The sequence below is a fragment of the Bos indicus x Bos taurus genome, chromosome 19, assembly GCF_003369695.1.
Source record: "Bos indicus x Bos taurus breed Angus x Brahman F1 hybrid chromosome 19, Bos_hybrid_MaternalHap_v2.0, whole genome shotgun sequence".
Lineage (NCBI taxonomy): Eukaryota > Metazoa > Chordata > Mammalia > Artiodactyla > Bovidae > Bos > Bos indicus x Bos taurus.
The window spans coordinates 47454426-47476816 of record NC_040094.1 but is presented as its reverse complement, the minus strand read 5'-3'; the positions used below and the strand labels follow the sequence as shown (position 1 = coordinate 47476816).

Here is a 22391-nt window from a genome sequence, read left to right as displayed (position 1 = left end):
TTTAAAACACAGTTATGAAACCAAAAATCCCCAATAATGTCTTAATATCATCAAATACACCTGAACCTATATTCAAATTTTCAATTTTCTCATAAGTGTCAAAAAATTTTAACACTTTACATTGGGATTCAATAAGGTCCCCACATTACAGTTGGCTTACTTGTCTTTTAGATCTTTTTCCACCTATTGGTTCTTCCCCCATATCTTTTATTATCATTATCATCATTATTGCCAGTTGCCTTATAGATTTTTCATAGTCTAGATTTTGCTGATTTTATTGCCAAGATTGTAGGAGTTTAAAGACCTGATGTGATTAACATTCTACTTTTTTAGAGGGTAGTTGGAAGGGGTTATATATATAGGTGATGGTATTTTCCCACCAGGAAGCATATAATGTCCAAGTGACTCTCTATTTGTGATATTAGCAGCTACTTACTAATAACTACCTGCAGTAAATCATCAGGGACTGCAAATGGTTACATTCTAAATCTAATATCATTCCTTCTTCACTCATTAGCTAAAATATTTCCATAAACACAAACTTTCTCTCACGTACTATTTGCTTACCCTTTAGTACAGTTCAGAAAGGCAAGATCATTCATTGCTTTTCCCTTATTTATCACTTTCCATAACAGTGACTTTGCTCACCTGTAACCTTCAACATTAAAAACCAGAGACATTACTTTGTCAACAAAGGTCCGTCTAGTTAAGGCTATAGTTTTTCCAGTAGTCATGTATGGATGTGAGAGTTGAACTATAAAGAAAGCCGAGGGCCGAAGAACTGATGCTTTTGAACTATGGTGTTGGAGAAGACTCTTGAGAGTCCCTTAGACTACAAGGAGATCCAACCTAAACAAGATCAGTCCTGAGTGTTCACTGGAAGGACTGATGCTGAAGATGAAACTCCAATACCTTGGCCACCTGATGAGAAAAACTGACTCATTTGAAAAGACCCTGATGCTGGGAAAGACTGAAGGCGGGAGGAGAAGGGGACAACAGTGGATGAGATGGTTGGACAGCATCACTGACTCAATGGACATGAGTTTGGGTAAACTCCGGGAGTTGGTGATGGACAGGGAGGCCTGGCATGGTGCAGTCCCTGGGGTCGCAAAGAGTCGGACACAACTGAATGACTGAACTGAACTGAACTGAACCTTCAACAATGACAAAATGATTTTTATATCACTGTGAACACACTAATTTAAATATATTAAATTCACTTTAATTCCCTGCAATTTTATCCTTATTGATGCTTTAATTTTCTGATGTGGGTTGGGAAGGGGTGAGAGCCTTTTCAAGTGGGCTCTTGATCCATCTCTGCTAGCAGTCTTTGCTGGTTTCCTCATTTCTGGAAGACAAGATGCTGCAAGCTCATCTGTACACTTCCCTTCCCAGACCTGCTATCACACATTTCTTCAAAGAAACGGTTCCTTTCAATAAGAAATGGTACTTTAAAGTCCAAGCTAGATTCTGAACTACTTTTTAGCAATTACTCTGCTTTCTTATTTCTTGGTTTTCTCTGTTTATGCCTCTTTCCCTCCTCTTCTTATTGAACTGTCAAGAACTTTTGTAACACAAACATATACTCCATAAACTATATAATAGAGAGATCAATAAAATAACCCTGAAATGAATTTGAAAAAGAAGAGCTTTTGGAAATTTCATACTTTGCTTTAAGTAATGCAAAGAAGATCTACATTTCAAAGACAATCCTAAAATTATTTTGTGCTCTGGGATCTTGTAGACTAAGAATGATTCTGAGATAAACTAGATCCCAAACTTGTCTGCACAATGGAATCACTTGAGAGCTTCAAAAAATTCTGATGCCTGCGTCCAATCCCCCAAAATTGTGATTTAATTATTTTGGAGACTGAGCTGATATTTGGAATTTTTTAAAGATACTAGGTTTTTTATTAAAAGATACTAGATTCTAACACAGAGAATAAATTGAGAATCACTATGGCATTACCTCATTGGTTTGTTTCTATCCAGAACTCATACCAACTGAGCTGTAATCTAGTACTTTAGAAGTAACACCTTATTCTTCCTTGTATGTAAAACTAAAAACTCTTTAGCAGAAATGATTCCTTCTTTTTAGAGTAATCTGCTATGCAAGGGCTGCTTAGGTGATGCATAGAAAAATGACTGGATTGAGTCTACAACATCTTTAGATAAACTTAGCACTAAGCAAAACTGTGAAATAAGGGAAATTTTTATCATGCAGCCTACTCCCCTTTCTTAGTAGGTACCTTGATCTTTTGACGTTGAGAGCAAGCTCAGTTGCCCAATTGTGTCCGACTCTTTGTGACCCCATGGACTACAGCCCATCAGGCTCCTCTGTCCAAGCAATTTTCCAGGCAAGAATACTTCAGTGGGTTGCCATTTCCTCCTCCAAAGGATCTTCCAGACCCAGGGATCAAACTGATGTCTCCTGAATCTCCTGCATTGGCAGGCAGATTCTTTACACTGCACCAGGCGGGAAGCCCCCTTTTGACATCCCCTTCTCCAGGGGATCTTCCCGACCCAGGGATCGAATCCCGGTCTCCAGCAATGCAGACAGACGCTTTACCATCTGAACCACCAGGGAAGCCGTCTTTTGACATTATACCCCTTTAAATCCAATCCCTAAACTTGTACCCTGAGAGCCCTATTACCTTGCTCTTATCCCCACTGAAGATGCCCTGTGGTCAGTCCCCTCAACAGTCCTCCCCTCACAAGGCAATGACTTTACTTTTACTACATCCCAGAGTATAAAATACATTTTCTATTGAGATGTAACACCCATATACAACGGAGAAGGCAATGGCACCCCACTCCAGTACTCTTGCTTGGAAAATTCCATGGACAGAGGAGCCTGGTAGGCTGCAGTCCATGGGGTCACTAAGAGTTGGACACGACTGAGAGACTTCACTTTCACTTTTCACTTTCATGCATTGGAGAAGGAAATGGCAACCCACTCCAGTGTTCTTGCCTGGAGAATCCCCGGGACGGGGGAGTCTGGTGGGCTGCTGTCTATGGGGTCGCACAGAGTCGGACACGACTGAAGTGACTTAGCATAGCACCTATATACAAAGAGAGAGAGAAATGAAACAATTTCACAAAAGAATATTTATGCTTATTATATGAAAAGCACTATGTCTTCGATTCTGTTCTAATTTCTTTTTAGAAAACTACTAGTAGCTACCTCTTAAATTGATTTCATGACACATGAATTAATCACAACCTACAGCATACTGCTGCTTTATATCCCCTGTCCCCTTCCATATATCCTTACTGAAACTGATTTTCATATTTCTAGAATAATTATGACTTCTACCTCATTACATCACTTTTTATGTTTTATCATTTTTAAAGTATAACTATGTTCTTTTAATTACAAGATAACTCAAATATTTTAGGGACTAGGAATGATTTGATATAAATAACAAATAACTAAAAACATGTTTCATATTGCATTCCTTAGGTGCATTGTGTCTCCCCAGGTATTAACCATTTTAAACAATACTAATGAAAGAAAGGAAAGAAACACTCCTACTATGTTCCATTTCTTCCTAGGTAACAAGCTTTATTGCGGTGTGTTGCGCACGCATGCTAGATTGCCTCAGTCACATCTGACGCTTTGCGACCCTATGGACTGTAACCCACCAGGCTTTTCTGTCCATGGGATTCTCCAGGCAAAAATACTGGAGTGGGTTGCCATGCCCTCCTCCACGGGACCATCCTAACCCAGAGATTGAACCCGCATCTCTTAGGTCTCCTGTATTGGCAGGTAGATTCTGTACCACTAGCAGCACCTGGGAAGCCCCTTATTGTGGTGCCCTAGAAATGACTGTCTCATCTTTTTCCTCTAACTCAGTGGAATAGTGGGAACTCCCACGTAATTATCAGCAAATTTGTCAGCAAGAATCTTGCAGGCCAGGAGGGAGAGAGATGATATATTCAAAGTGCTGAAAGAAAAAAAAAAAAAAAAAAACAAGAATACTCTACCCCATAAACCTGTATTCGGAACTGAAGGAGAAATAAGGAATTTTATAGGCAAACAGAAGCTGAAGGAGTTCATCACCACTAGACTGACCTTATAAGAAATGTTGAAGGGAGTTCTGCAAGCTAATAAGAAAGTATGCTAATTAGTACCATGAAAACATATGAAAACATAAATTTTACTGGTAAAGGTAAATATATATATATATAGTCAAATTCAGAATACTCTAATATTGTAATATACTCAGTCACTCATCTTCCCTGGTGGCTCACACGGTAATGTGTCTGCCTACAGTGCAGGAGACCTGGGTTCGATCCCTGGGTCGGGAAGATCCCCTGGAGAGGAAATGGCAACCCACTCCAATACTCTTGCCTGGAAAATCCCATGGGTGGAGGAGCCTGGTGGGCTACAGTCCATGGGGTCACAAAGAGTTGGACTCGACTGAGTGACTTCACTTTCTGACTTCTTTCAGTCACTCATTCACGTCTGACCCTTTGCAACCCTATGGACTGTAGACCACCAGACTTTTCTGTCCATGGGATGCTCCAGGCAAGAATACTGGGGTGGGTTGCCATTTCCTCCTCCAGGGAATCTTCCCAACCCAGGGACTGAACCCAGGTCTCCTGCATCTCCTACACTGGCAAGTGGATTCTTTACCACTGAGCCACGTGGGAAATCCGCAGTGTATAATGGTGTACCTCTATTGTAATGGTGGAGGTAAATCACATACAATTTTAATATAAATGTTAAAAGACAAAAGTATTAATAATAACTATAACCACAACAATTTGCTCATAGATATATAATATAAAAAGATGTAAACTGTGACATAAAAAACAAAATGGGGTTGGGGGTGCTGAGAGATAAACTCAAATAAGTGAAATAAATTAAAAAGGAGGTATTACTACTGATAACAGAGAAATAGTAAAGATCATAAGAAACTACTATGAACAATTATATATCAATAAATTAGATAATCTAGAAGAAATAGATAAATTCCTAAAATAATACAGCCTACTAAGATTGAATTATGAAAAAGTACAAAATCTGAACAGACCAATTATTAGTAAAGATATTAAATCAGTAATCAAAAACGTTTCAACAAAGTCCAGAATCAGTTAGCATTCCTCGTGCATTCTACTAAAGATTTAAAGAATTAATGCCAATTCTTCTCAAACTCTTTCCAAAAACTGAAGAGGAGGGAATACTTTCAAACTCATATTATGAAGACAGCATTACCAATGGGCTTCCCCAGTGGCTCAGCAGTAAAGAATCCGTCCGCAATGCAGGAGAAGCTGGAGACATGGCTTCGATCCCTAAGTCAGGGAAGATTCCCTGGAGAAAGGCATGACAACCCACTCCAGTATTCTTTCTTGGAAAATCCCATGGACAGAGGAGCCTGTCAGGCTACAGTTCATAGGGTCGCAAAGAGTAGGACACAACTGAAGCAATGGAGCATGCATTACCAATATCAAAGCCAGACAAGGACACTACAAGAAAAGAATATCAGGCTAATATTCCTAATGAACACAGATGCAAAAACTCTCAACAAAGTATCTGTAAACCACATTCAACTGTACATTAAAAAGATGAGACACCATGATCAATGGGATTTATTCCCAGGACACAAGGATGGTTCAAGATAGGAAAATCAATAAATGTGATACATAACTATGTAGGGAAAAATCAATCTTCTGTTTCTCCTTTATTCTCACACTACCATTACACTCACATCTGACCCCAAATGTGTGTGGGGTTTGCCCCCACCAAGCAATTCTCTGTGACACCAGATAGTGTCCTATAAGTTAACTCAATCCTGACACTAAGTACCTGGAAATACTTTCAAATTCCACAGGGTAAGGGCTCAGTTCCACAAGACTGCCCCACCCTACCTCAGATATCAACTGCAGGCCCGTTTTTCATCTGTGCTTCTGACCAACTGGCTATAAATCAGAGGTTCTCACAAGCCATTCCTTAGGTTTCATTATTTTGCTTGAGGAACTCAAGAACTCAGAAGAGTTACGTATGCTTACCAGTTTATTAAAGGACATGAACAATGATACAGATGAATAGCCAGATGAAGAGATATATAAGATAAGGTCATGAAGGATCATAGGTGCAGGAAATTAAGTTCCCATGGAGTTAGGGTGCATTACCCTTCCTGGTATGTGGATGTGTTCATCAACCTGAAAGATCTCTGAACTCCATACTATTGGGAGTTTTTTAGAGGCCTCCCCCTATGTAGGCATGATCAATTATTAACTCCATTTACAGTCCTCTACCCTCTCTGGAGAGCTTTATAGGTTCTTGAACATATCCACATACTGGGAAGACGATACACTCCAACTCCATGAGGACAGAGCTCCTTCATCTGAGACCCTCCCAGACCTCTCCCAATGTATCTCTTTATCTGGCTATTCATCTGTATCTTCTATTACATTTTTTTTAATAAACTGGTAAATGGAAGTTAAGTGTTTCCCTGAGCTTTCTGAGCTGTTCTAGAAATTAATCAAACCTGAAGAGGGGTCATAGGGACCTCTGATTTATAGCCAAGTCAGACAGAAGTAACCTGAGGACCTACCACTTCAGACTATAAGATGAAATGGGGGTGGGGCAGTCTCATGGCTCTGAACCCTTAACCTGTGGGATCTGGCACTATCTACAGGTAGATAGCATCAGAATTGAGTTAAAATGTAGGATACCCAGCTGGTATCACAGAATTTCTTGGTGTGGGGGAAAATCCACACATCTGGTGTCAGAAGTGTGGTAGCCTGAAAGTAAAAGAGATAAACAGAAGAACTTAGGCTTTTCCTAACACAATCACATTAATAAAATGAAGGATAATAATTACATGATCATCTCAATCCAGAAATTTGACAAAACTCAATATTCATTTATGATAAAAACTTCAACAAAATAGGTTTAGAAGGAATGTACCTCAACATAATCAAGCCATATATGACAAGCCCAGAGCTAACATCACACTGTGATATTGCAAGTGAAAAGTTGAAAGCTTTTGCTCTAAGATCAGAAACAAGACAAGGGTGCCCTGTCTCACCACTTTTATTTAACTGGAAGTCCTAGCCAGAGGAATTAGGCAAGAAAAATAAAGATATTCAAATCAGAAAAGGAAGTTAAATTGTGTTTTCAGACAGCATGATTTTATACACAGAAAAACCTTAGACTCCACCAAAAATAAAACTTCTATAAGCAACACACAAATTCAAAAAGTTGTAAAATATAAAATTAATATAGGAAATCAATTGCACTTCTATCCACTAACAATGAAGTATCAGAAAGAGAAATTGAGAAAACAACCCTATTTACATAATCAAAAGGAATAAAACATTTAGGAATAAATTTAACCAAGGAGGTGAAAGATCTGTACACTGAAAACTATAAACACTGATGAAAGACATTGAAGAAGATTACAAATAATAGCAAGATATTCTGTGTTCATGGTTTGGAAGTACTGCTGCTGCTGCTAAGTCACTTCAGTCGTGCCCGACTCTGTGAGACCCCACGGACGGCAGCCCACCAGGCTCTGTTGTCCCTGGGATTCTCCAGGCAAGAACACTGGAGTGGGTTGCCATTTCCTTCTCCAATGCATGAGAGTGAAAAGTGAAAGTGAAGTCGCTCAGTCGTGTCCAATTCTTAGTGACCCCATGGACTGCAGCCTATCAGGCTCCTCCGTCCATGGGATTTTCCAGGCAAGAGTACTGGAGTGGGTTGCCTAGTATTGTTAAAATGTCATTACTATCTAAAGTGAACTATGAATTCGAAGCAATTCTCATCCAAATTCCAATGCCACTTTTCACAGAAATAAAACAATCCTAAAATCTGTATGGAACTACAGAAGACTTCAAAAAGCTAAAACAATCTTGGTAAAGAAACTGTGTAACTCCTAGAAGAAAACAAATGTCTTTGACATCAGTCTTAGCAATGATTTTTTAATTGATACCAAAAACAAAAGCAACAGAAGCAAAATAAACAAGTGGGACTATATCAAACTAAAAAGTTTCTCCTCAGCAAAGGAAAATATTAGCAAAATGAAAAGGTAACCTAGGGAATGAGAGAAAATATTTGCAAACCATATATCTGATGAGTTAATGTTCAAAATACATAAGCAACTCATATAACCCAAAAGCAAATGAAGAAATGACCCAATTAAAAATGGGCAAAGACGTGAATAGATATTTCTCCAAAGAAGACATACCTATGACCAACAAATACATGAAAAGGTGCTCAACATCACTCATCATCAGGGACATTAACATCAAAATCACTGTGAGGTATCACCTCATACCTGTTAGAATGGTCATTACAGGAGATAACTAGAGTTGGCAAGGATGTGGATAAATGAGAACCTTGTACACTGTTGGTGGGAATATTAGTTGGTACAGTCACTATAGAAAACAATAAGGAGAGGTTCCTTAAAAAAATTTAAACACAGAGCTTCCCTGGTGGCTCAGCAGTAAAGAATCTGCCTACCAATGATTGAGACAGGGGTTTGATTCCTGGGTCAGGAAGATCCCACATGCCACAGAGCAATTAAGTTCGTGTGCCACAACTATTAAGCCTGTGCTCTAGAGCCAGGGAACCACAACCACTGAGCCCACGTGCTGCAACTACTGAAGCCTACATACTCTAGAATGCATGTTCCACAACAAGAAAAGCCATTCTAAATAGAAACCCACACACTGCAACTAGAGAAAAGCCCATGCACCAACAAAGATCCAGTACAGACAGAAATAAATAATAAATAAAATTTTTAAAAAATTAAACACAGAACTACAAAATGATCTAACAATTCTATTTCTGGGTATATATCCAAAAGAAATGAAAACAAGATCTCAAAGAGATATATGCATTCCCATGTTCACTGCAGTATTATCCACAATAGCTAAGATATGAAAATTATATAAGTGTCTGTCAACAGATTAATAGTTAAAGAAAAGTGAAAGTGAAAGTTAGTGCACAGTCATGTACGACTCTTTGAGATCCCATGGACTGTAGCCCTCCAGGCTCCTCTGTCCTTGAAATTCTCCAGGCAAGAGTACTGGAGTGGATTGCCATTTCCTTCTCCAAATAAAGAAGATGTGGTAAATATAAACAATGGAATACCATTTATCCATGAGAAAGAAGGAAATTACATGGATGGACCTTGATGGCATTATGCAAAGTGAAATAAGTCAAACAGAAAGACAAATGCTATGTCACTTATACATTATTTTTTTTAAAAAGTCACAAGGTGACTAGTTAGTAATCCTGTACTGTGTAACTAAAATTTGCTGAGATCAGAACTTCTGTTCTCACCAAAATAATAATTATGATGATGATGATGTAAATATGTGAGGTGATGAATGTGTTAACTAATTCAATGGGGGTAGTCATTTCACAATGTATACATACATTAAATCACCACACCATATATTTAAATAAATTACAATTTTGTAAAAAAAAAAAAAAAACAGATATATGGATAATGGTCTCATTACTGGAAAACTATGATAGCTTATAGGCCTCCACATGGCTGTGAGAGAAGTGAGAAAAATATGAGAAGTTAATTAGGAATTAAAACCATGCTCCTAAAAAAATGGTCAGCAATATGCATGATCCTCTATACTTAGTACATTACGAGAACACATGAGTTACATTTTTGGTTCTCTTAAACTGGCAAAAGTATAATTCAATTAAGTAAGTTCACAGTTCAACTTACTTTTTTGTGTGTTCTGGGCTCAAACCCCTAATTTCAGGTGAAATTCTCTTCTCTGTTGTTTTAGAAAACTTGATGTACTTTTTGCTGTCAATATCTCTTGATAGTAAGTCAGCTGCAACAGAATTACAGTCATCATCTGATGAATCAGTATTTTCTTCCCCCTGGAGAGCAATCAAAAGCCACTGTCAGCCATGTTCTCTTTGCATACATAAATTAAATATGACATTCTGAGTCAAATCATTCACTCTAGATCAATACTCTCTCCAAAATGGTGCTACCAAAAAGAATTTTGTTGAAAAGAGTTACTTAATGCATTAATTTGGATTAGGTATATATTCTAAATGACTCCAACTTTCCTTAGTGCAGTATGCAGCTACAAATGTGCAGCATTCATGAATATATCTAACAATCACTGAATCTAGTTCTTATGGCACCATTAAACTTAACTTCATTAATTAAAACTTCTGCTTTGCAAAAGACACTGTCAAGAGGATGAAAGGACAAGCCATAGGCTGGGAGAAAATATTTGCAAAAGACATATCTGATAAGGGACTGTATTCAAAATATGTTTATTTTGTATATTGAAAACTATACAAAGAACTCTAAAAGCTCAACAACAAAAAGAACAACTCAATTAAAAAATAGGCAAAAGATCTTAACAGACACCTCACCAAAGAAGATATACAGATGGCAAACAAGCAAATGAAAAGATGTTCAACATCATGTCATTAGGGAATCACAAATTGAAACATCAAGATACCACTGCACACCTATTAGAATGGCCAAAATCAAAAACATAGACAATACCAAGTGATGACAAGAATGTGAAGCAAGAGGAACTCCCATTCATTGCTGGTGGGAATGTAAAATGGCACAGCTATTTTGAAAGACAATTTGACAGTGTCTTACAAAACTAAACATACTCTTACCATAGAATTCAGCAATTGTACTTTTCCATATTTACCCTGAGGAGTTGAAAACGTATATCCACACAAAAACCTGAACATAGACATTTATAGCTTTGTGCATAATGGCCAAAACTTGTAAAAGGAACTAAAATGTTCTTCAGTACATCAAAGGATAGATAAACTGTGGTACATTCAGATCATGGAATACTATTCAGTGCTAAAAAGAAATGAGCTAGCAAGCCATGAAAAGACATGGCGGAATCTTAAATGTATACTTCTAAGTGAAAGCAGCCAATCTGTAAAAGCTACATACTGTATGATTCCAACTATATGACATTCTGGAAAAGGCAAAACTTTGGGGACAATGAAAAGATCAGTGGTTGCTAGCGGGAGTAGGTTGGGGGAGAAGAGATAAATAGGCAAAGCACAGAGGATTTTAAGGCAGTGAAACTACTAATATCCTATATAACATTTTAATAGTGGCTACATGTCATCACACATTTGTCCAATCCCATAGAATGTACAACACCAAGAATCAATTCTAGCACTTCCCTGGTAGTTCAGTGTGGGGATATGGATTCTGCCTGCCTGTATAGGGGACATGGTTTCAATCCCTGGTCTGGGAAGATACCATATGCCACAGGGCAACTAAACCTGTGTGCCACAACTACTGAAGCCTCCACACTCTAGAGCCCATGTGCTACAACCACTGAGCCTGAGCGCCTAGAGCGCATGCTCCACAACAGAAGCACCGTAACGAGAAACCTGCACACCACAACTGGAGAGTAGCCCCTGCTCGCCACAGCTAGGGGAAGCCCTCATGCAGCAATGAAGACCCAGCATAGCCAGAAATTAATTTAAAAAAAATTTTAAGATGGAGGGGAACAAAAATCTGTTATCAAAGTTCAGATGAACAGAAAGAGATAGTGAGTAGAAACTTTAACAGAGGAAGAAAAGAATCTCTAAAACTTTACTGTTAAAGGTGAACCACTTGTAAAATACAAACTATATAGCTTAAAGAAATAAACTGGTATGATATTTTGATATTGTTAATTTTTAATATTTAAAAATTTATCTTCAAAATCAGTTTATAAGGGAACCATCAACAATGTATATATTACATGTCTCAGTAATTAGCCAAAGTGAAATGTTAGTTGCTCAGTTGTGTCTGACTCTTTTCAACCACACGGAGTGTCCTGTAGCCCACCAGGCTCCTCTGTCCATGGAATTCTCCAGGCAAGAATACTGGAGTGGGTTGCCATTTCCTTCTCCAGGGGATCTTCCCTACTCAAAGATTGAATGTAATGTCTCCCACATTACAGGCAGATTCTTTACCATCTGAGCCTGAAAGTCTAGACATATCCACCCTTCAGTAATTAGCAAGAAGTTCTGAAATTATATTTTGGATTACTGTATAGGTACATGCACTAAGACAATAAATTTAAAAGATTAAGACTCTCAATTGACAATGTTAAATTTCACCTGAGCCTTGTGCTTCTGAAGAAACAGTGAAGTTTAAAAGAATTCCCTCACTCCTTTGTGTTCTGGATAAGAGCTGGCTGCAAAGAACCACCCTTCCTCAAATGATTTAGATAAGACTTACCACATACCCCTCATTTACCCCTCATTTACCTATGACAAGGCCAAACATCTTCAAATTTTCCTTTCTTTGCCTCATAAATGATTAGCTGAACTGTCTTATCCCCAAAAATTTATCAGGACAAAACACTTACTAAGCAAGGTTTGGTTAAGCTTCTCTCCTTCCTCCAAGCCCCTGAATTTTGGCCTACCCTCACCCTGAAGCATCTCGACGGAGGATGAGATGGTTGGATGGCATCACCGACTCAATGGACATGAGTCTGAACAAACTCTGGGAGATGGTGAAGGACAGGGAAGCCTGGCATGCTGCAGTCCATGGGGTTGCAAAGAGTTGGATACAACTGAGAGAATGAACACCACCACCACCACCCTGAGCCAGTGAGCAGGCAGCCCCTCTAGAGAACAGGCTGGCCTCTTTCTCTGATCTCTTTATCTGATCATGCTACTCTATCATCCCATTTCCCCATAACCAATTCTTCCTAGCCTTCTTTGTGCTCACTCAGTAGTGTCAAACTGTTTGTGACTCCATGGACTGTAGCCTGCCAGGCTCCTCTGTCCATGTAATTTTCCAGGCAAGAATACTGGAGAAGGCTGCAATTTCCTTCTCCAGGGATCCCCTTCCCAAACGGGGGATCAAACCTGATTCTCCTGCATTGGCAGGTGGATTCTTTACCTCTAGCACCTAGCCTTGTTCACACTCTCAATAAAAGAACATTCTTTTAATCACTTTGTTGTACACCTGAAACTAATAGAACATCAATCAACTATACTCCAATACACAATAAAATTTTTAAATAATAAAATAAAACTTAAAAAGGAAAATTTGCCTAGTCCGTGGGATGCTTGCAGATCTTGTGGTCCCTATTTCAGTTAGTCCCCCCTCCTTCTATTTCGTAGTCTCTTTCCTCCCTTATAATAATCCCTTTGAACAAAGTCTCTCAATAATAAGTCCAGATTTGGTTTTTTATTGACATGATACTGGCCAATAGATTAGAATATCCCCTGAATCACAGATAAGAAGACTAGAGACACTTGGTATCTTTTAAATTGTTGTTGCTGTTTAGTGCCTAAGTCACATTTCACTCTTTTGCGACTCCGTGGACTGTAGCCCACCAGGCTCCTCTGTCTGTGGAATCTTCCAGGCAGGAATACTGGAGTGGGTTGCAATTTCCTGCTCCAGGGGATCTCCCCCACTGGGGGGTCAAATCTGCATCTCCTGCTTTGGCAGGCAGATTCTTTACCACTGAGCCACCAGCAAAGCCCCATGTTTTAAATTATCTTTTAGCTTTTGGTTAGACTGCCATGTTATTAATTACATTGTTTACAATCTCTCACATAGGTTTAAATCCTTTGGTCTCCAGAAAAATTGTGTCTGTCCCTTCCCCCCCACCAAATTAGTTTTATCATACATTTCAGATCTCTTGATACTACATGGGTTGCTGCGATGAGAGTTCAATATATTTCCACTAAAACAGTTCAAAAGTCACCTCAGTTTTTAAGCAAGATCATATGACTATGTTGCTATGAATCTGCTTACTGATTATAGATGCGAAGTAATTTAAACAAATTTTTAAGGAAGAAAAGGAAGGAATCTTTACAAACCGTTTTGGAAAATACCTGGCAAAATAAATGACCTTTAGTTTCCATCTTTCTGTTTAGAGGTAAATTCTGCCCTTGAAGATTCAAAGAACTTGATGAACAAGTATGAATTCCTGCCAAATGATTTCCTGCCAAAAAAAGAAAAATAAAAAATCATATCCTTGTTTAGGAGATGTAAGTAATTAAACTACCTGAAGCTATTATTCCAATGTAATACTCACTTATAGCACAAAACCTAATAGACATTTCCTAACTCAGATACATATACAAAAGCTAGAAAAAGCAGTTAATATATCATAAATCACAGGAGATCATCCAATTCCTTAACTTTGTGGTATAAGGAGGAGCTCAGTTCAGTTCAGTCACTCAGTCGTGTCCGACTCTTTGCGACCCCATGAACTGCAGCACGCCAGGCCTCCCTGTCCATCACCAACTCCCAGAGTTCACTCAAACTCATGTCCATCGAGTCGGTGATGCCATCCAGCCATCTCATCCTCTGTCGTCCCATTCTCCTCCTGCCCTCCATCCCTCCCAGCCTCAGGGTCTTTTCTAATGAGTCAACTCTTCGCATCAGGTGGCCAAAGTATTGGAGTTTCAGCTTTAGCATCAGTCCTTCCAATGAACACCCAGGACTGATCTCCTTTAGAATGGACTGGTTGGATCTCCTTGCAGTCCAAGGGACTCTCAAGAGTCTTCTCCAACACCACAGTTCAAAAGCATCAATTCTTCGGCGCTCAGCTGTCTTCACAGTCCAACTCTCACATCCATACATGACCACAGGAAAAACCATAGCCTTGACTAGACGGACCTTTGTTGACAGTAATGTCTCTGCTTTTGAATATGCTATCTAGGTTGGGCATGACTTTTCTTCCAAGGAGTAAGTGTCTTTTAATTTCATGGCTGCAATCACCATCTACAGTGATTTTGGAGCCCCCAAAATAAAGTCTGACACTGTTTCCACTGTTTCCCCATCTATTTCCCATTAAGTGATGGGACCAGATTCCATGATCTTAATTTTCTGAATGTTGAGCTTTAAGCCAAATTTTTCAGTCTCCTCTTTCACTTTCATCAAGTAGAGAAATCCAAATTTGAATGGCATGAAAAGCAGAAAGTTCAATAATATTTATTTATTCAAATAAACCCAGTTAAGTAGAATTAACATAGGTAGTAATTGCTAACATTATTTAATATTTACTGTCTATTAAACATTATGATAAACACTTCAACCTGCATTATTTCACTTATTCCTCACGATTACCTTTCAAAGAATTACCATTATCTCTATCTTACAGATGAGGAAAATAAAAACTTAGATCAAATTGTCCAAGATTCCACAGCCAACAAATAGTAGTATCAGATTTTGAATTCAGACAGCCTAACAGCCTGAGGTCTTCAGCATCACACAACACTGACTCTCAAAACAATACTATTGCAAACAAAAAATGTTTTATCCAGTTCCACACTATGTAAATGTGATAACCAACTTTAGAAATTTCCCAAATTTTTCACAATATATTTTAATCATATCTGATCCAAGTGTGTTAGTAGCTCAGTCATGCCCGACTCTTTGTGACCCCATGAACTGTAACCCGCCAGGCTCCTCTGTCCATGGAATTCTGCGGACAAGAATACTTGAGTGGGTAGCCATTCGCTTATCCAGGGGATCTTCCCGACCCAGGGTTCGAGCCCAGGTCTCTTGCATTGCAGGCAGGTTCTATACTGTCTGAGCCACCAACCCAATACTCATATCTGAGTCATGGTTTATTACATTGCTAGATACATTACATTGTTAGTTGCAATTATTAGTGTCTTTTTCATATTGTAAAGTTTAACTGAAGTATTAATATTCAGTATTAGACAGTATTTTCGGAGAAGGCAATGGCAACCCACTCCAGTACTCTTGCCTAGAAAATCCCATGGACAGAGGAGCCTGGTAGGCTGCAGTCCACAGGGTTGCTGAGGGTCAGGCATGACTGAGTGACTTCCCTTTTACTTTTCACTTTCACGCGTTGGAGAAGGAAATGGCAACCCACTCCAGTGTTCTTGCCTGAAGAATCCCAGGGACAGAGGAGCCTAGTGGGTTGCCATCTATGGGGTCGCACAGAGTCGGACACGACTGAAGTGACTTAGCAGCAGCAGCAGACAGTATTTTAAAATATTTCTATAATATGTAATTATAATTACTATTGAATGTGGTATGTCCAAAATTCCTGGAGTTCAAAACGTGTTAAAAATAAAATGAAATCACATTAAAGATATGCATCTCAGAAGACATTAGAGGTTTTATAGGTCTCCCCAGCAAACCACTCTACGTAACCTCTTCTAAAACTTCTCTAACCAGTTCAATCTTCACCTTTAAACTTCTTAGCATAGCACTTACTGTCTTCAGTATTCTTATTGTCTTCATTATTCAAGTTGCATTAATCATTTGCCTTGTATTTTTATTTAATTATCATATGTATTACTCTTACACCAATTAAAGTCTAAATTTCTAAGGAATGGGCTGGTATCTCATCATTCTTTGAATTATTTCTCACAGAACCAAGAACAGTGCTATAAAGGCATTGCAAAAGAAGGAAAGAAAAAAGCGTGGTAGGAAAGAAGGGAGGGAAGGAGAGAAGCAGAGAAGAAGAGAGGGAGGGGAGGAAGGAGGAAAGAAAGAGTGAAAGAACGGAGGGAGAGAAGGAGGGAGGTAGGAAGGGAGAGAGGGAGCAAGGAAGGAATTCAGTCCCTTCTGAGCTTACATACCAAGAACTCTTAGGTCATCAAAGTACTTAATTAAGCAGAGTAAGCATGACAAATAAACTTTGAAAGGAAGAACTGTTTCATATTGATCACATTATCAAAACGTTAGCAGGTCTCAATCTGCTGTATAAACTGGATACCACATAACTCTCTCCAAGCTAAGAGAAAAGTTAGCACAGGAAGTCTCTTCCCCATAACTGTGACAACACAATTGTTTCTCAACTCTTTGAATCTTATGACAGATATGTGAACTTGCAAGGGCAAACCAAGAAAAATTTAAAAAGTTGTATCCCTTTTCTCCAATCCATTCCATCCCTCCGTCCATAAATTCAGCACACATACACTGCACACTTTCTATGTGCACGGCTTTCTTCCAGGCTCTGGGGATACAGCAGTGAACAAAACAGAAAAACAAAAACTGCCCTCACGGAGCTTACATTCTAACCAGGGACAGAAACAATAAAATATATAGCATAATATCTGTGACAAGTACTAAGGGGGAAAATGCAAAACAGTGAGAGGAATATTAAATGCGGTTTTGGGGAAGAGATGCCAAGAGCAGATGTGATAGCCAAGGAAGACCTTACTGAGCAGGAGACTTAAAGAGTACACACCTGAAGGAGTTAAAGTGGGGAGCCAATGCATAACTTAGGGAAGTGCATTTCAGTCAGAGAAAAAAGGAAGTACAAAGGCTCCAAAGCCAGAAGGAGTTTGAATGTTCTGAAATGGTAGGAAGACCCATGAGGCTGAAATACTGCAAAGGGGAAAGAAAGGGGGGAGAGAGGGGATCAGAGTGGTGAAGGAAGGGAGGCAGATCATGAAGGGCTCCTGGATTATAGAAGGAACTTTGGCCTGTACTCTGAGAAGATAGGAAGCCATAGGAGAATTTTGACCAGAGAAATAACATGACCTAAAGTCCTTTCTGAAAGGATCACTCTGGATTCTACAAGAAAATCCAGTGGGTCTTGGGTTCCTGAAAGCCAAGTGAAAAAAAAGTAGTCCAAAAGAAGAATGAGTAATCAGCTGTGACAAATGTTGCCACTAAGTCAAGTAAGATGAGTACTGAATGATTCACTAGGTCCTGTAACATAGAGGACACCAACTACCCTAAGAAAAGCCATCTGGGTGTTATGATAAGGAAATAATACCCTTGGAGTGAGTTGAAGAGAGAATGGGGGACAGAAACAAGAGAAAACTCTAGGAGTTATTCTATAAAGGGAAAGAGAAATGAGGTAGCAACTGAGGGGTAAGCACAGCTATGAGCTTTTAAGATGGGGAAAAACAAAGGTATGTCCATATGCTGATGGAACTAACCTAGCAGAGAAGCAAAAACTGATCATATAGGAGGGGGGAATTACTGGAACAATATTCTCAAGTAGAAGAAAAGAAACAGGATTTAGGACATAAGGGAGGATTTGGCCTTAGCTAAGAACTATTCATAACAATACAAGACAACTTAGAGTAATTGAGCATAATTGCATGTAGAATAGGTGAGTAGATCTGGTAATGGGAGCTTGTGGAAATCATCTGATTGTTTTGGTCTTCTTAGTGAAACAGGAAGCAAGGTAATCAACAGAGAATGAAGATGAGACGGTGAGCTGGAGGTTTGCAGAGAGTGGCGTGGCATTATTATAAAACAGTCATTTAGGAGAGTGGAAGAAGTGAGTATAGCCCAGACACCTCATACCTGTCAGAATGACTATCATCAAAGTTTACAAATAACAAATGTTGGCGAGCATGTGGAGAAAAGGGTACCCAAGTACACTGTTCCTGGGATTGTAAATTGGTACAGCCACTATGGAAAACAATATGAAGTTCCCCACATAAAAATATAACACAATCCAGCAATTCCACTGCTGGGTATGCATCCTAAGAAAATCAAAACACTAATTAATATCATTCCTGTTTTCAAGGTGGAGAACTGAGATTCAGAGTTATTGAGAAATATGCCGATGACACAAAGCAAGTAAACAGTGCAGGCCAGGTCTCCTGGCTCCAAATTGCATGTTCTTTCTCCAAATCATATACCTTGCTGAGACTCAGAAGGCCCTTGGTTATAACTTAATGATGAACGTATTTCAGTATTTATTTCTTTCCTAGTATTCCTTTTTGCACTACAGTTTTAGGGAAAACAATTTGATATGCTTCAATTTTGTAAAAAGAGAAATATAAATATATGAATAGATAAATATACCTATCTGTATTAAAATAAAACTGCTCTTATTTCTGTAAAATATTGTCAATTAAATAAATATTTTAATGGAATTTGGGGGGAGAACACATATGATTAAGGGCTTGGGGGCAGGTAATGTTACATGAAATCACAGAATCCATAACACTGCTAGAATGAACAAACCTTTCCAGTCTAACCCCTTAATTATTCATTACACATGATGAAACTAACACAGAGAGAGATTGATTTGCCCACAGAAAGTACAGAAGAAAATACATACTAGCAAACTTCAGATCTCTGACTCGCAAGTTCATGAATATTGTGTTATTATTTAGCCACTACGTGGTGTCCAACTCATTTGTGAGCCAGGGGCTCTTGCCCACCCAGATATCAAATCCGCATTTCTTGCATCGCCAGGCAGGTTCTTTGCCACTGAGCCACCCGGGAAACCGAAGTCCAGGATAGTTTTACAAAATTCCATTGCTTCTCAGTAAACCAAGAAGCAGAGCTGAGGCAGAAAACAAAGAGATTCTGACTCCGAAAGTCCAAACAAGGCTTAATTTTGTTTCATGCCTTTAGGTTGACATTGGGCTTCCACCGTTGCACCTTCTCCCTTGGTGAATTATCACCATCTTCACAGAGTAACTGGCTGCTTCTAAGGGTGTCAACCCCTCACATAGTACCTTCCACTCTTTCCTTTCACACCGCCCCTCACGAGACGCCTCACTCACTTGCTCACTCTTTCCGTTTTGTTGACGGCACACATCCATTAACTACAATCTTACAACCACGTCACTGCATCTACTGCTACTAACATGAAACTTGTATCAACACCTCCCCCACTATCTGCCTTTGTTTATAACAAACATTAAGTGAAAATCCACTCCATGCAGAACCAAGCGCTAGAGAGGATTCTAACAGGCCCTGCTCTAGTTTACTTCTCTAGGCTGCCGTCTATGGGATCGCACAGAGTCGGACACGACTGAAGCAACTTAGCAGCAGGGATAAAGTAAGCAAATGAGTAGACAAGAAAATCATCCCGCAAGATGGAAACAAGTGCTCCAACGGAGGCCGAACCGTCTGAGAAGAAGCATTAAAGTCCCCCACCACAGTGACTGCCACCCTTCCAGAACCACCACCATTGCTGAGGGGCCGCCGGCTCCGGCCCAGTCATCTCTCACTCTGCACCTTGACTGTCCGGCTCGTCCCTCACTGCCCTTTCTGGAACTTTCGCCCAACTCTGGAACTGTTCTACTTTGTCCCTCACACCACGTGATACTCTTCTCTCCCTCAGCCTCAGAGGCCCTTCCTTCCCATCGCCTCAGCAGGTCTCCTCTCCCCACCTCTGTCACCTGAAGGTCCCACCATCACCCCCTATGACTCCCCAATCTGTCCCCCGTTCCCTCAGCTGTCTGCCCATCCGCACACAGACCCCTCCACCCCGCAGCCCTCGCTCAGCACGACGCTCTAGCTCCGCCTCCCTTCCCGAGGCCCCTTGCAGCGAGGCCCCGCCCCTGGGTCACCTGACAGCGCTCGATGCTCCGCCCACTGAGCCACCTGCGCTGAGCAATCGCGGGACCCAGGCTACCTTGGCTGCCACTGCCGCCGCCACTTTGCAGGGGCTCAGGGGCTCCGGGGCTCCAGGGAGCGGCTGATCGCCGCCGCCTTAGCGCGGACAGGACAGCGCTACGGCCACACCCGTCTGCCCCACCTCACAAGGGCCTGTGACCTTCATAAGGGCCTGTGACCTCACCCGGACAGAGCTCGGCGGCCTGGACAAGAGTGGCGGGGCTCATCTCTGCACACCAAGAGCCTGGATTTCTCCCTCCATCCTGCACGCTCTCTGTTCTTCTGGCAGTTCCGTTCATTTTCTGGTATGCTGTCCCACCCCATCTGGTCCCATTTCAATGTTATCTTCTATCCATCCTTTGAATACCTCCGGCCCTCCCTTTCTGCTAAAATGTTCCATCCAACTTTGCTTCTACTACTTATTAGTGGACAGTGGCTCGAAGCCATTGTCCCACAACCTTCCTGAAGTTTGTTCCAGCCTGCCCTTCAAAGGACTAACCCTGCTTTTGGAAGAGATACTTTGTTTTTCTACGAAAATCAACTTTTTATGCAGGCTGCAGATGATAATTGGTGAAAGAATTGACGCAAGCAGCGTTAGTCCTCTGTTGCTGGCTTTCCTCAGGTAGTCCCTAAAACGTTGTGTAAATCCAATTGGATGAAATTAATCATTTTTAAGTTTTGTTAAACTCTAGTTGTAAATGCCTTCAAGCAAAGAGTGTTTTTAAAAACCAAAAAACCCCACGATTTAAAGTATCTTTCTTTACAAGCATGTAGGTAAAATTGTTCACATTGATCCAACCTGAGCTTTCCATTACTTACATGTGGTGAACATCATGGGCTTTAGAGACAGATCTGTCCAAATTCAAGTCTTACTTATTTACTGTATGCAGTGGGGCAAATTACCCATGCTGTCTAAGCCTCAGTTTTCCCAGGATCATGATAATTCAAAAATGTATGTAGTAGTCAGTATGTTACCATAATTAATTCCTTCAGTGATACTGCTACGCTCATTTATGTCTTAAACTCTGCTCTATAGGCGTTCTTTAGTACTTTTTAAAAAAAAAAATTTACTGGACTATAGTTTCTTTACAGTGTTGTGTTATTGTCTGCTGTACAACAAAATGAGTCAACAGTACCTATACATGTATCCCCACTTTTTTGGATTTTCGTCCCATTTAGGTCACCACAAGAGCATTGAGTAGAGTTGCCTGTGCTGTACAGTATCTTCTCATTGGTTATCTGTTTTATAAATAGTGGTGTATATATGTCAATTCCAACCTCCCAATTCGTCCCACCCTCCCTTTTCCCCCTTGGTGTCCATATGTTTTTTTCCTCTGCGTCTGTGTCTCTATTTCTGCCTTGTAGATAGGTTCATCTGTACCATTTTTCTCATTTCCACATGTATGCATTAATATGTATTTGTTTTTCTGACTTACTTTGCTCTGACAATCGCTAGGTCCATCCACATCTCTGCAAATGGCATAATTTTGTTCCATTTTATGGTTCAAACTGCCATATGTCCCAGCAGTCCCACTCTTGGGCATACACCCAGAGAACACTATAATTTCAAAAGACGCATGCACCCCAGTGTCCATTGTAGCACTAGTTACAATAGCCAGGACATGGAAGCAACCTAAATGTCCATCAGCAGAGGAATGGATAATGATGTGATATATATATATATACACATACAATGGAATATTATTCTTTAGTACTTTTAAAGTATATACAGTTTATCTCTCTAAATAGTCTCTATGTAATCTGAGTGCTGAGACCATGTTTTTTTATTTTTGTAAACTCTGCATTCCCTACTTCCCCACCACCCACATTGTTTACAGTCATCTGTGTTAATGACTCATCCCATTTTCCACTTATTCATAAAGATTCAATTTCTAATTTGTAAGAATTGCAATGGCTTCAATCTGTATGCTGATCCACAGACTGTGACTATTTTAAAAATCTTGAACACTTGTAGGTTTTTTAGCATTGAATCTATTGATGAGCTAGTTAGATACTGTATTAGTCAGTTTCATAGACTTCAAATAGCACCAAGTATATATTAGGATTAGATTCCTTTGCCAGTAACAGAAAATCCCT

The 22391-nt window shown here is 39.8% G+C and overlaps 1 protein-coding gene across 1 annotated transcript in view; it reads right to left on the bottom strand.

The window, feature by feature from the left end:
• EFCAB13 (EF-hand calcium binding domain 13) overlaps positions 1–13975 on the bottom strand; it is a 100325-nt gene extending 86350 nt beyond the window's left edge. The window contains exons 1-2 of the mRNA XM_027519290.1: positions 13826–13975; positions 9702–9862 (exon numbers count right to left, since the gene is read on the bottom strand). Of these exons, the coding sequence (XP_027375091.1) occupies positions 9702–9862; positions 13826–13855 (191 nt within the window). The 5' untranslated portion in view covers positions 13856–13975. The remainder of the gene's footprint in view (positions 1–9701; positions 9863–13825) is intronic.
• Between the last annotated feature and the right edge of the window lie 8416 nt (positions 13976–22391).